The sequence below is a fragment of the Prorops nasuta genome, unplaced genomic scaffold (genome assembly GCF_024137725.1).
Source record: "Prorops nasuta isolate Cenicafe-Biocafe unplaced genomic scaffold, Cenicafe_Pnas_1.2 PNAS00059, whole genome shotgun sequence".
Lineage (NCBI taxonomy): Eukaryota > Metazoa > Arthropoda > Insecta > Hymenoptera > Bethylidae > Prorops > Prorops nasuta.
This window is the reverse complement of record NW_027116856.1, coordinates 514,632-528,812: the sequence shown is the minus strand read 5'-3', so window position 1 is coordinate 528,812 and position 14,181 is coordinate 514,632. Positions and strand designations below refer to the sequence as shown.

At 31.5% G+C, this 14,181-nt stretch overlaps 3 protein-coding genes across 3 annotated transcripts; 1 reads left to right on the top strand and 2 right to left on the bottom strand.

Annotated features, from left to right (window-relative positions):
• Positions 1–60: 60 nt before the first annotated feature.
• LOC136784477 (protein CASC3-like) lies at positions 61–5,677 on the bottom strand. Its single transcript, XM_066745132.1, has 9 exons — positions 5,292–5,677; positions 4,407–4,837; positions 4,187–4,328; positions 3,959–4,110; positions 3,473–3,885; positions 3,118–3,393; positions 2,955–2,987; positions 2,569–2,825; positions 61–2,485 (listed from the first exon to the last, which is right to left on the bottom strand). The coding sequence occupies exons 1-9, from the start codon at positions 5,397–5,399 to the stop codon at positions 1,820–1,822; spliced, it is 2,478 nt and encodes an 825-aa protein (XP_066601229.1). The 5' UTR covers positions 5,400–5,677; the 3' UTR covers positions 61–1,819.
• Positions 5,678–8,291: 2,614 nt separating this feature from the next.
• On the bottom strand, positions 8,292–10,825 carry Ttc1 (Tetratricopeptide repeat domain 1). The gene is made up of 5 exons (XM_066745118.1): positions 10,617–10,825; positions 10,305–10,407; positions 9,809–9,991; positions 9,150–9,335; positions 8,292–8,636 (listed from the first exon to the last, which is right to left on the bottom strand). The coding sequence occupies exons 1-5, from the start codon at positions 10,808–10,810 to the stop codon at positions 8,454–8,456; spliced, it is 849 nt and encodes a 282-aa protein (XP_066601215.1). The 5' UTR covers positions 10,811–10,825; the 3' UTR covers positions 8,292–8,453.
• Positions 10,826–11,135: 310 nt separating this feature from the next.
• On the top strand, positions 11,136–13,719 carry Fntb (Farnesyl transferase beta subunit). Its single transcript, XM_066745117.1, has 7 exons — positions 11,136–11,216; positions 11,951–12,097; positions 12,155–12,277; positions 12,345–12,583; positions 12,706–13,006; positions 13,081–13,322; positions 13,406–13,719. Exons 2-7 carry the CDS (start codon positions 11,981–11,983, stop codon positions 13,602–13,604), a joined length of 1,221 nt encoding a protein of 406 aa, XP_066601214.1. The 5' UTR covers positions 11,136–11,216; positions 11,951–11,980; the 3' UTR covers positions 13,605–13,719.
• The last annotated feature ends 462 nt before the right edge of the window (positions 13,720–14,181 follow it).

The following is a 14,181-nucleotide window of genomic DNA, read 5'->3' as shown; positions in this document are numbered from 1 at the left end:
AATTATTCCCCTTAGTGCCATAATACCTCAAAGTGACAAACTGGACTGAGCTCGAAATAGGCTTTCCTCAAGCTTGAATATATTTAATCAGTTATTACGATATTATGTCTAAGACAATTTAATTTTTAAGTTATAATTATTTCAAAAACTCTTAAGACTAGTCACAATTGTATTGTGTTGTAAAAAATATCCTACCGCAGTTACTCTATCATTATAACGAAGCTAAAGCAATAATTACTTTAAATCCTATTAGCAGTTTTAGTGTCATTAATTGTTTACATCGCAACATTTGCACAATTTTCGTTATGATAATATATGTATAATTGATTAATGTTTGGACGTCTATATTTTTGCAAATTTTCAAAGTACATTAGAATTTACAAATGTATAAAAGCATTGTTATATTTTTCAACTTCAAAACCCTCAAACGATCCTAATCAATATAAACACTTAAGCATAGTTCACGGCACCGGGCCAATGTAAAAAAATGATAGATGTGTTTAAATATTAATTTTACTTCAGCAAATCCGAACAACGCAAATTATACATAAAAATAATAAATATACATACTCATCATAATTAAGATAGATCATATGTTCTTTTTACGAAGGGATGAAAAAATACAAAGATTTATGCATGTTGTTACTACTTTTTTGACAATCTCATATATATTTGCTGATTTTTCTCCCAATTACTTCATAGGAATTATGTATATTACATTCGGATATATATATATATATATATATAGATCAAACTACCTCTACAGAACATAATAAAGTATGTGTACTTCTGTTCTACAAAATTAACATACATTTCGTTTGCACTTTGTACAGTATTTTTATAGATACCATTTTCAATCGAAACAGTATTTACGAAATTTAAAAAAATTATAGTAGTTCAATCGTTAGTAGAATATTTCACATGCTTAAATGTTATCAGGATTCGTCGTTTTATTTAAAGTTTATATAATATTTCTTTAACAACAGCTTTATACAAATTGATGTATAAATTAAAAAAATCCACAAGAGCTATTATAATCTAACCATATTTAAATAATTACATTTAAATCTTTGTATCATAAGTTTTTCTGCGTGGACTAAAATCTCATTAAACTTACATTAGATTATAATTTTATTTTTACATTTTCTAAGCACATAACTTGATATAAAAATCTATGATGGACGTAAACTAAAAAGAAAGAAAAATATTAATTCTTTTGCAGAGCTTTTATTCCTTAATATCAATTTGTCGTTAAGTTTATAAATGTTCCGTTTACTATATTGTAAACTTTAAGACTACTCAAATTACTGTACTTTATTTACAGTAGCGACAAATACGTTGAAGTCCTTTTGAAACAGTAAGCTTTCGAAAATTTAACTGTACATGTAAATATTTTAAATTTACGGTCACCAGTGCTTTCCCATAATACACTTCATGATTTTTTTCACACTACATAGTAGCCATCTGATTATGCGATTATAGAAGGTGATTTAACGCATTTAACCGAGTAACTTACAGTTTGAAAAATATTAAAGTATAATAGTTTTAAGATTGAAGCAAACAGCTACTTAAATATAATAAGGTTCCACAATTTTTGCAAGCTTTATAATACGTTGTGGGTATTATAAGATCCGCTATCTTGCTTCATTTTGTATTTAATTAGAATGCTCGCATAACTCATAATCAAAGCATTTTTAATAATATTTTGAATTATCGTAAATGCGAAACGGTCACAATAAACATTTCATATACATGTTTTCTTACATTTCAAAGCTAAGTGTTATTTAAAAATTAGTGGTCACAGAGAAATCGTATTTATTTAGGCAGCTGCTTCTTCAACCACAGAACCATCAGAAACAGCAATCTCTGAATTATTCAGTTCAGTTTCAGTCTTCGTTATAGCCAATTCTATATCTCTTTCTGGAACATTAGTTTTGTTCTCAACGATAATAGAGTTGGGCGAGTTAATTTTTTCAACTGTTTTCTCCTCTAGTGTTACATCCCTTATACCTTCACATACTTCTGCAGTAGTAACACTACTAGCATTAATCATATTAGCGGTATTAGTGACATTGGTAGTAATATCAACAGTATCGACAATAGCATTTGCAGATATTGTATGCTCGTTTTTCGTAATGTTTGGCAAAGCATCAATAACCTCTCCTCTTTGTCGTTTCTCAACATTTTGCTCTTCACTCTGTACATTGTCAAACTGTCCAGATATGAATTTGTGATTATTTTCCACTATTTCAGTCTTCGCATCTTTTTCAATTTGTTGCACACAACTAGGTTGAACACTCTGCTGAGTACTTCTACCTCGTCCTCTCGATTGGTGTTGTTGATTATCCGGTGGTGGAAGTATAGGTATTGCTGCTTTCGGTCTTCTAAACGGTGCACTTTGTTGCTGCTGTTGCTGTTGCTGAGCAGGGCTATAATAGGTACATCCTTGTGGCTGGAACAATTCTTGTGGGGGTGGACCCTGGGGCTATTATACAAAATAAAAATCAAGTGATAGGTTACACTAGGTCTAGAATAATGATTAAATCAATCCTAGCTATCTATGTTTACCTGAACAGGAGAGTTATATCCTTGATAGCCTTGAAAGTTTGCCGGAAATGCTGGCCCATTAGGACCTGGCACATAATTAATTATGCTAGGTGGTGCCGATTGCGGCGGTATAAACTGAGGCGGTGGTACTAAAAAGGGCGGTGGTGCGTAACTAGCAGGCTGACCACTGGGCGGTAATGAAATTACTGGCTGGCCACCTATTGCCGGGGCTGAAGTCGCAACTGGAGCTGATTGCTCAAAATGGCCTGGAGCAAACCCTACGAAGGTTAAAAGAGAGTATAAATAAAATAAGCATTAGAATCAAAAGCTAATCAAATGTGTTCGTACGATACTAATAGGAAAATTAATTGGGACGTGTAAAGACTAAAAATTAAGTAATATCTTACCTTGTGAATCTAAGACACCTCTTGAATTTCCAGCTAGGTACATGTAAATACAATCAATACATTAACATGAATAAAATTTTAAGTATCTACCTATATATAGTTTCTTTTGCTTGAAGCAGTTAAGAAAAATATTTATCCAAAAAATGCAAAAACATTTCTTTACCTTGCGGGGAAAAATATCCATGTTGACCATGTTGAGGGGGATAGGTTTGTTGATTAGGAGTTTCTTGAATAGCAGGTCGTTGACGTAAGCTTGAATAACGCTTCGGTCTATTTGCGGCAACATCTTGTTGTGGTTGCTGTGGTGATTGGTGTTGCTGAGCTTGAAGTGACTGCTGCTGCTGTTGATGCGATGGAGTCGTCTGTTGCTGTTGCTGCTGTAATCTTGGTGGCACTGTATTTGATCTTTGCTGGATAGGTGATTGTGTATATAGATTTTCTGAAATTAATGTACTAGTTACATTTCCGTTATCACAATTTATTCGAATAAAAAAGTAAAACAAAACCTGCATACATACTATTATGCCTACCACCCTGATGATATTGTGTACTGTCATTGGAGTTGGCGTGTTTTGTGTCACGGGTATTTGGATGATCAATATCCTGCTGTGACATATTGTTTCGTCTATTTTCATTTAAAATAGGACCAGCACCGCGACCTTTCCCTTTTACTTCGAAAGCTCTATTACTTATCACATTATTATTCGCACTTGCTTTAAATCCTCTACCGCGTGTTCTGCTAGCCGCTAAGCTTGCAGACTCTTGTATATTTCTCTTGTTACTATCCTTTGGAGATATCTTAGGATTAATCAATTTTTCAGCATCCCCACTAGGTGCATTATTTCCATTGGTACTTTGGGTATGAGAAGCATGTTTAATGTCCTTTTTCCAAGCTGAATTACTGGGCTCATTAGGAGCCTTATTTTCATTTCTAAAAAAATTAATCAATAAATAATTCATAGATTTAATTTCATTAGATTATTTATAAAACAAACTGTACTTACAGATGAGTATTAGGCACATTACTAGTTTTAATTTTTTGGTTTTCAACATGAGGCTGTAATGGAGGAAAGTTTTGAGCTTTATTTTGCACCTTATTTTTACTACTGTACCAAGCTGAAGATATAACTGGTTCTTCAACAGGAGCAGGATTCTTCTATAATAATTAATGCTTATGTCAATTAAACATTATCTGGAATAAATTTATTTTCTGAAACAAATAATATACTTACTTTATTAGAGCCTAAAGCAGGAAAATCTTCTCCCCCTCTATTGAATTTTCTATTACTATTTTTGCCAGTCTGAATATTACCACTTGGTTTTCCATAAGCATCCTCATCCTCCCAATTGCGTGTATATTTGTTTGGCCCACGTCTTGCAATAAAACAGTTTTATTATTTTATGATATACTTTTACAATAATGTTATGCTGGTTGTATAGTCTTTTATTTACCCATATCTTCTTCTCCTTCTTGCTCTAGGAGGTCCTTCCTCATTCCTTATATCATAGCCATATACTGCTATTAATTCTTCATGACTTTTAGGAGCTTGCTCTTCATCATTGTATCTATCATGGTCCCACCTATCTTCTACTTTATCCTTCCAAACCTTTTTCTCTTTGATTTCTCTTTCACTTGGAGTTTCAGTAACAGCATCAGCCACTTCATCAGCTGTTCTGTCATCATGCTCATAAAATGTTCCACGTTTAGGGATATATTGTGGATTTCTTCGATCTTCATCATCATCTAGCTTCTTCTGAGGCTTCTCCTCTTCTTGGCCATCTCCACTTTCTCGTTGTCCCCCATCTTGTGATTCAATTTCAGAATCACTTTCATAAATCTCTTCGCAATCTGATTCTTGATGACCTTCGGTCTGTTCACTACTCTAAAAGCAAAGTTGACTATATAATGATAAATAATTTAATAAAATCCATTTGGATTGTACAAACCATCAAAATTAGATTTACACAGACTTTATACACAATTTATTATCCTTCATAAAAAGAATGAATATTTTCATCAAATCGCGTGTAGAAACAAAGCGCAAAGTTTAGAGTTAATACTAAATGAATGATACACTAAAATACATTGAGAAGTACTGAAAAATCACTAAAGAAAATCATGACATTCCACGAGCCACTTGCCGGGTAAATCAACGTTACGATAACCTCCCAATCCTACGGTGACTTAGTTATGATTGCTTATGCCGATTACCAATGCCAAGGTTCTTTTAAAAAAGTACAATTAAAATGAATATAACGACAAGGTGATAAAAAAAAACAACGCCCTATTGTTTGACCTTGCTTTAACATGCCTGTTGGTAGAAAAATTAGACTCACTTGTGTTTCTTTCGTAACATTTAACTCCTCATATTGAATTGATGAATCAGAAAGTTCATCAGAGTCACCAGATTGATGAGATTTGCGACGACGACGTAAGTCCGACATGTTATTCTAGCTATGACACGCGATGCCAAACTCTTTTAGCCTTCTTTACGACAAGTAAACGTGCTGCTGCACTGAATAAGTATATATATACGCATACACAGTATACGCCATACACACCAAATAGTAAAAAAGCAGAGAAGAGAAAAGCAGGCAACTCCGACAACTCCAGATACAGAGACAAATTTAACCTTTCTACTAGGCTGTGTTCGGAAACACCACTCGGGTGCACTCTAGAGTGATCCCAATGAACTTTAGCCGTTCGGAAACTGTCGGGTTGCACTGGAGTGATTTTAGCAATATCGTTCGGAAATCAGAAAATTTTTCTCGAGTCACACCTTGAAATGAAATTTTTCTACCTTGAAATTTCAGGGTGAATCGGGTGAATAGTAAATACTGGGTGGTGGGGATATGAAAATTAAAGAGTCACTCAGACTATTTCAGTCTTCAGACTTCAGAGACAGTTGGAAACCCTTGGAGATTAAATTAATTGGCTTAAAGAATTTATAAAATTGATGGATGTGTTAAAAGTGGATGATATTTTAATAGTTTGATTTGTCCTTTCGACTATATATGCCTTATGGTATTCCTTTCAACAAAGTAAAGAAGTAATTTTATTATCATTATTAAATTATTATTTAATATATTTATTATATACATATACAGGGTCTTTTCCTAACGGCGGGACACATGATATTTCGTGTTATTTGACTATAGTACTTTTTACTATAGTAAAATTACTATTTTCCGTTTAATTTAAGTATTAAACGTAGTCACCAAGATTATTTAATTAAAATGATATTTATAATGAATAATAGAAGCAATTTTTGTATTTTTTCCATATCAATTAAAATACAGTTTTAATTTACGTTGTCCATTTGTATTGCTAATATAATACACGTGTGTATATTAGTGGTGCTGATACAAAAATGAATTCTTTGCCCGCCTCCAAATGTCTTAATTTCTTTACCCTACTTCAGAGACTAGTTCGGAAAACTATTCTTACCTAATCTCACTAGAGTAAACCCGACCCCCACCACCAATTACTCGAATGTATACTATATATACTATGTAGTACCCGGGTTTACCCGCATAAAGAATTTCCGAACACAGCCTAGAGGCTGGGCTTTTCGAGGTGAGATAAATCGCCTCAGTCAAATTGGCCGGACATATATTGAATAATGGAAAAAAAATCTACAGGAGTTGTTTGTTAAGCGTTTGTAGATGTTTGTTATATCAATAAAAGCGTTTGTTAATTGCTAATTTTTGAGAAAATGCAAAAATATAAAAACCAGCGTTAAGTTGGCCAAACATTATAATTACTTTTATTTAGATAGGGTGTTATATCGATTCAGAATCGTTTGTAGTTTCTATGTATATAAAAGAAAAAATGTTTGTTAGTTAATGGACTTGAACGAAAATGAAATTTAAAAATTCACAATTTAGTTCGAGAGCAACTATAGGTTATATATATTATTCTATTTTACGATTTTACAACTATATTGATAATAAACGTTTGTTAGGTGTTTGTAGATTCTTGTTACACCAATAGAAACATTTGTTATGATTGATAATTTTTGCAAAAATGCAGAAAATAAAAATCGCATCAGTGTGAAGTTGACTGGACATTAACTAAATTTTTCCTTAAATAATGTAATCACATCGATTTAGGATCGTCTGTAGTTTCTAAAAACATAAGTTACGTTTGTTAAATGTTAATTATGAAGAAAAATCAAATTACAAACATTTCCAATTTTGTCCATAATAATGTAGTATGTATACATACTTAACATTTAACAAACGTAACTTATGTTTTTAGAAACTACAGACGATCCTAAATCGATGTGATTACATTATTTAAGGAAAAATTTAGTTAATGTCCAGTCAACTTCACACTGATGCGATTTTTATTTTCTGCATTTTTGCAAAAATTAATTATCAATCATAACAAATGTTTCTATTGGTGTAACAAGAATCTACAAACACCTAACAAACATTTATTATCAATATAGTTGTAAAATCGTAAAATAGAATAATATATATAACCTATACTTGCTCTCGAACTAAATTGTGAATTTTTTAATTTCATTTTCGTTCAAATCCATTAACTAACAAACATTTTTTCTTTTATATGGGGTTTGTTCTTTATTTTCACTGCACTATCGAACTGGTGTAATTAGTTGAAATAAGACAAACATGTTTTCTCTCGCTCTAATTTATGCACTAGTGCAGCAATACAGCGAAAAAGAACAGACCTATGTAGAAACTACAAACGATTCTGAATCGATATAACACCCTATCTAAAGAAAAGTAATTAATATTCGGCCAACTTAACGCTGTTTTTTATTTTTGCATTTTCTCCAAAATTAGCATCTAACAAACGCTTTTATTGATATAACAAACATCTAAAAATGCTTAACAAACAACTCCTGTAGTTTTTTTTCCATTATTCAATATACATACATTGTATGTCCGGCAACTTAATGGACACGTGTCTAGTGGTGTCTAGTGGATAAGGTGAGTTCGAGATAGTGCTGCCTTAGTGGGGCTTAGCACTACGTTTTCTGAACGCGGCCTTTTTGACCAGCCAATATCGGGGTTTGTGATGAGAGGCGATTTACGTTTATTATGCTGAATACGTTTTATGTTGCTTGCTTATGCACATTTATATGATACAACACATACATTGCATCACATTGTATATATGTAGTATGTACAAATTTTTTTATCTTTACTATATCTTTTGAAAAGGGTTAAATATATTTCTTAATGTTTTCAACCTGGCAATCATTAGACTGATTGTGCATTGTGTATATTAAAATGAAACTATTGATTATAATATAATTTATTTTTCATAATAAAGTAAAAATGGTAATAATTTAAATAACTTGTATGTTTTTCAGTATAAAGAAGAATATATTGCAAAGAAAATAATATTTCTCATAACAATGTGTATATTGATTAACTACACAAAAGTGGCAAACATTGTAAATGCATGTATGGCTCATTAATTTCCAATATAAATTAAATTTATTTAATTCACTACTTGTGACTTCATTAATCTTTAGGAGTTTGATTAAATTTAACAGAGTATCCACCACTATTTGGATCTTTTTGTACTTCAAAGTTGCTTGTAGAAAGCCCAAAAGGCCGTAACACCAAGTTTCCTAAATCTTTTAATTTTCCCATCATTTCCTCTTTTAGCTTTTCATTCCTCTCTTGAATTAAAGGCGGCAACCTCTGAAAAATGAATAATATTGTACTTTATGCTGCTTATATTGCACAAATTATGTTATTCTATATTAAATTATATTAAAATCATTGCTATACAAAATGTTGCTTTCTGACAAACATCTTAAAAGCTTTTAGAACCTAGTGTGTTAAATCTCATAGTATTAATCTTGACATAATTAAACAATAAATTTATTATTTGTACTGGAGCAATCATATTTCTATACTTTTATAAACAAATCTTTATGTTTTTAAATACTCATGTAATATATATCTTATTTTTGACTAAACCTTAGTAGGATTGTAAATCCCTAAATTAGAAAAAAATTACACTATTAACCAAATTGTAATACTAGTTTAAGGATAGTTCATACAAGCTATGAACATAAAACAACATATTTATAATAAGAATCTCCCTTTTTTCATTAGTTATTATCATTTTATATCCAATTAGATATTTTAGTACAATTTTCTTTAACTGCATGCAATCCTATCACTTTTTTTTAATAATATAATATTCACCTGTATGGCTAAATTAGCTTCTGTATGTGCAGGATCTAAGGCTAGTACCTTTTTATAATCTTCGAATGCCTCATCTAGTTTCTCAATTTCTTCTAGTAGTAGAGCTCTTCGAATATAAGCTTTTACATAATTGTTATCTAATTCTATGGCTTTTGTACAATCTGCTACTGCTAAATTCTTCTCAGCCTAAAAATTATTACATACATATGTGCATATAAAAAAATATATAACTTACAACTGTTTATATACAATGTCTTATCTACTTCTGCCAATTTGCAAACTGTATATTGGTTAGATGATTCTAAGAATAATTTTCTAAAGCATTTATAAGTCTAGCTGTTAATTATAACTCTACAAAGGGTTAAGCCCCCTTCAATTTAAAGCTTCCTCTTGATAAAACATTATTCCAATGAACTCAGTAATCATGAACTAATAAGCTCAATAATATTAAGTCAGTCCAATAATTAAATAGGACATTTTGATTTAAAAAGAACTTTTAGTTCCTAATAACTTTTTAATTAAAGGATAGAATTAAAATATTTTTAAAAGTTTTTACATTTTTGTTCTTTCCTCTCTACAGTTCATAAATCAGCAGATGCAGTTCAAAAGACTTATAGAAATATTTAAGATTAAAAATATATAAGCCTTGATCAACATACAGTTGGTAAACTTTTTGACTTGGCAGCAGCCCTATTTGCATACAAAATAGCTCTATCTTTATTATACAGTAATGGGCAGATACTTAGTCCCTTGGTATAAAGATTTGTAGCATCGACATAGTTTCCTTCATTAAAAAGTAAATTAGCCTCATTCTTTAATTTCTCTGCTTCTTTTCGTAATTCCTAAAATTATATTTTAACTTCACAAATTATACAGAGTATATCATTTAAAATGATCCAATCCAAAGACATAAAATTCTTTTTATGTTGTTATTTTAAGAGGTATTGGTTCGTATATATATATATACATACATATAAGAGAAAGACCCTTTAAACTCAATTTTCAATTTGCACTCAAAAAAGTCTTATCAAAATAATTTACACTGTTTGTATTTATAAAGATAAAAAGAGTTTTACGTTTATCGTCTGAGCCATTTTAAATGGTATACCCTGTAAAGTAAACATCTTTATATAAACTAGATAAATTTAAACTAACATCTTTTTCTTTTTCACTAAGAGTTAGTTCCCTTTCTTTTAAAACTTCCAATAATTTTGTCTCATCCACGGTTGACGAATCCGCCATTTTGAATAGTACTACGCTGTATCAGAGATGATCATGAGTCTTCTGTCACTGTTCGTACATACATATACATACACTCCATATTATGGTACACACACAGTGGGAAATTGAATCATTTCAGCTACATATATACATATAGTAGAGTAGTAATATCAATTTTCATGTGAATTACAAAGTGAAGCTAGCCGAACCACAAACGATTCAATTTTCCACTGTGTACGGCGGTACCTTTCTTTGGTCTTATTGTGTAATTTAAGAATATTTTCTGATGAGTCACTGGTCTGCGTTTGATCGTTGTTTGACATAGAATTATCAACAGATGTGGCATCTTCATCTAATTTGGCGCACGAGTTTACTAATTCTCTCGTTAAATCTTCTATAATTTCTTCATTTGATTGCACAGTTTTCGAATCATCGCCCATATTATATCTCTTTTAAAATACAATTCTTAAAGGATTAAAACAGTAAAAACATTCAAGAAATTAAGATAAGAAAGATAGATGAGAGTACGAAATAACTAAAAGACTGCGAATTACGATTATTATGTTTGTGACGTTAAACCAGGTTAAACCTGGTGTCTGGGATGACTGGGATAAACAATATACTACTTGTATGTATGTATGTATGTACTAGACATAGGACATAGGACTTATTCTAGAATTTATGGAGCGCGGAGACAGTGATGCACTGAAGTTAGCTGAACGCAGCTGCACTCTGCTGAATGAGTGAAATGCTCACGAATGATTTGACAAGTGACAGAAGTCTAGAACCAGTATAAACTTGACTTGGCTGTCGCTGGTCACTATGTGGCGCCTCGAGCAGTGAAAAGTATAACTGCTTAGAAAGTAAAATATTAGAGAAAAGGAAATAATTCAAGTGCAGGAAAAATAGAATCAATATAATGAATGTCTTATCATAAGTGGAATTACTTTGCTATATGTTATACACTAATAAACACTAGTTTCTGTGACACATTTTTTCAGTGTTTTTCTTTCTTAATGGGAGTCCGTATACCGACATTACAGAGCGGAAACTATTTCGCATGCAGCTTCGTCATTTGTTGGCGGATTGTAAAGTTATTACAGGTTTTTGGAAGTGCCAGAAGCTTATCTACTAAGTTACGTTAGGAAAATTAACAAAAAATGAAAAAAGTTTTTTGTTTAAATAATTATATTAACATTATTGAGAAACAATAATTAAATCGCAAAATGCCCCAACGTACTTTACTAGATAATGCTCTTACGTTTCCAAAAAGTCCACAAAAATGCAAATCCGTCAAGAAATGACGATGCTGCATGCGAAATAAATAATATAAGAATTTCGTGTTCGGGAAGTCTGCCAAACATACGGATTCCTGTTAAATCAGCTCTGAGTTCGCCGCCAGTTGGCGCTGACATTTGCGTGTGTAAATACAATACGCTCACACATATGTACATATGTACATACATAAATTACAGAAAGTGTAGAATTGTGTAGAGAGCGTAGAGAGTGTATAATGCAGCACAGTGAACAACCCTATTTATTCTGATTCTGAAAATTTGTATATATTTCGATATTTCTAGCTTGTAGACCTATATAAAAATTTATAAAATATGTCAAATTTTGTATTTAATTGGATTGTTGGTGAGGGTGAGAGAAGACGATTAGCCGAAATATTGGAGGAAAGACAATTTGAAGAAAATCACCAAACAGAGACAACTAAAGATCAGGTTGAAAAATTTGCCATGTTTTTTACTTGCATTATTTATAACTTAAACAAATTTTAGAATTCAATTGAAACAGATGTTCTTGAATTATTTATGTCAGCTAATCAACCAGTATTATATCGTCAAAAACATGTTGGAGCTCTAAAAAAACTGTTAACAGAGGTACTTTCCAAAGATTTCGAGGTAATTCATTTTTATCAAAAGTAGATATTTTGATGTAAAAAATATACTTGATAATGATTTTATTTAGTCTCTAGATTGTAGTAGACCATGGCTATGTTATTGGATATTGCATTCACTTGAGATATTAGGAGAACGTTTAGAAGACAAAGTATACTCTAATGTTATAGACTTTCTAGCAAAATGTCAGTCTCCTGATGGTGGATTTGGCGGGGGGCCTGGTCAGTACCCGCATTTGGCATCTACTTATGCTGCTGTAAATGCTCTATGCACTATTGGTAGTATTGAAGCATATAAAGTCATAAATAGGTGAGTATAATTAAGTGTATCATATAAATGTAAAATTCAAAGATCCATATTAAAGCAGTGTAATGCCTCTAATGATCAAAGTTTCAATTAAATATTAGTTTAAAAACCAAATATTATTTTAGAGAACGGCTTTATCATTTTTTATTATCTCTGCATGGAGAAGATGGTTCCTTTATTATGCATGCTGATGGAGAAACTGATCTTAGAGGAATATATTGTGCACTTGCTGTAGCAAAAATTACAAATGTCTACACACCAACTTTATTTGAGAAGTCTGAAGATTACGTAGCTAGATGTCAGACGTGGGAAGGAGGATTTGGTGGATGTCCAGGGATGGAAGCGCATGGGGGATATGCATTTTGTGGCTTAGCAGTACTTGTTCTTCTTGGACAAACTCACCTTTTTTGTTTATCATCTTTTTTGGTACATACTGGTTTATTATGTGTATTTATAAAAGTATTTAGGAGTAAAGAATGATTAAAGTTAATTCTCTTTAGAGATGGTTAGTGAATAAACAAATGCGCTTGGAAGGAGGTTTCCAGGGTAGAACAAATAAGTTAGTAGATGGATGTTACTCATTTTGGCAAGGAGGAAGTTTTCCTTTAATACATGCAATATTGACAAGACAAGATAAGATTTGCAATATTCAGCATTGGATGTTTAATCAAGAAGCCCTACAGGAATATTTATTAATATGCTGTCAGTATCCACAAGGGGGACTTTTAGATAAACCTAAGAGGTATATATGTAATTACAAATTAATTTGTTAATATATTATTTATTTGTATATGTATGCTGACGTAATAAATTAAATAATTTTAGGAAAAGTGATGCCTATCACACTTGCTATGGATTGAGCGGTCTATCAGTAGCACAGAACTCACCAAAACCAATAGTAATTGGATCACCGAACATAAATTTGGTGAAAAATGTGAATCCTGTGTTTAATTTGGTACAATCTTCTGCAGTAGATGCATTACACTATTTTGAAACTTTGCCATTATGTAATTTAAAAGACTAAAATAATCTTTAAAATGAAAAGATAAATAGTATATTTTTATGTTTCTACACATCAAATTGTTTCAAACTAAAATTTTAATACCTATTGGACAAAAATTAAAGTACAATTTTGATTATTTGTACTTTTATATTATCTCCAGTTTCATTAAAATTGTGTATATCTTCGCATACTAAGTCTAGCATTAATTATACACAACTAAGGGACAAGGGTGTATGTACATGTTATGCACTAATCCAGGAAAATGTATATTTGTAATTTTTCTACTATCCTTTCCTTCCTTAAGAAAGGAAAGCAAATAGCACATTATGAGAGCTTTCCAATTAGTCTAAAAATCGACACAAATTGGACACAAATGTACAGTTTTGTGTGATATGCGATGTACCATTTGTGTCCAATTTGGTCGATCTTTAGGCTAATTGGAAAGCTCCCATAATGTGCTATTTGCTTTCCTTTCCTTAAGGAAGGTTTCAGTTAGGCTTCCTTAAGGATGAGATTCCATTACTTTAAAGATATAGGACTTTTTATACCGTACATGCACTAATTCACTGCCGTACAGTTGACAGGATTGGTAGTTACA

Coding starts and splice junctions, on each gene's coding strand:
- LOC136784477 (XM_066745132.1), bottom strand. CDS start 5,399: ATGTCGGACTTACGTCGTCGTCGCAAATCTCATCAATCTGGTGACTCT. Junction 4,329..4,406: donor AGAAGGAGAAGAAGATATGG/GTAAATAAAAGA, acceptor TTTTATTGCAAG/ACGTGGGCCAAACAAATATA. Junction 2,988..3,117: donor TGGATATTTTTCCCCGCAAG/GTAAAGAAATGT, acceptor ACATGTACCTAG/CTGGAAATTCAAGAGGTGTC.
- Ttc1 (XM_066745118.1), bottom strand. CDS start 10,810: ATGGGCGATGATTCGAAAACTGTGCAATCAAATGAAGAAATTATAGAA. Junction 10,408..10,616: donor CACAATAAGACCAAAGAAAG/GTACCGCCGTAC, acceptor TCTCTGATACAG/CGTAGTACTATTCAAAATGG. Junction 9,336..9,808: donor AGTCAAAAAGTTTACCAACT/GTATGTTGATCA, acceptor AATAATTTTTAG/GCTGAGAAGAATTTAGCAGT.
- Fntb (XM_066745117.1), top strand. CDS start 11,981: ATGTCAAATTTTGTATTTAATTGGATTGTTGGTGAGGGTGAGAGAAGA. Junction 12,098..12,154: donor CAGAGACAACTAAAGATCAG/GTTGAAAAATTT, acceptor AACAAATTTTAG/AATTCAATTGAAACAGATGT. Junction 13,323..13,405: donor CTTTTAGATAAACCTAAGAG/GTATATATGTAA, acceptor AAATAATTTTAG/GAAAAGTGATGCCTATCACA.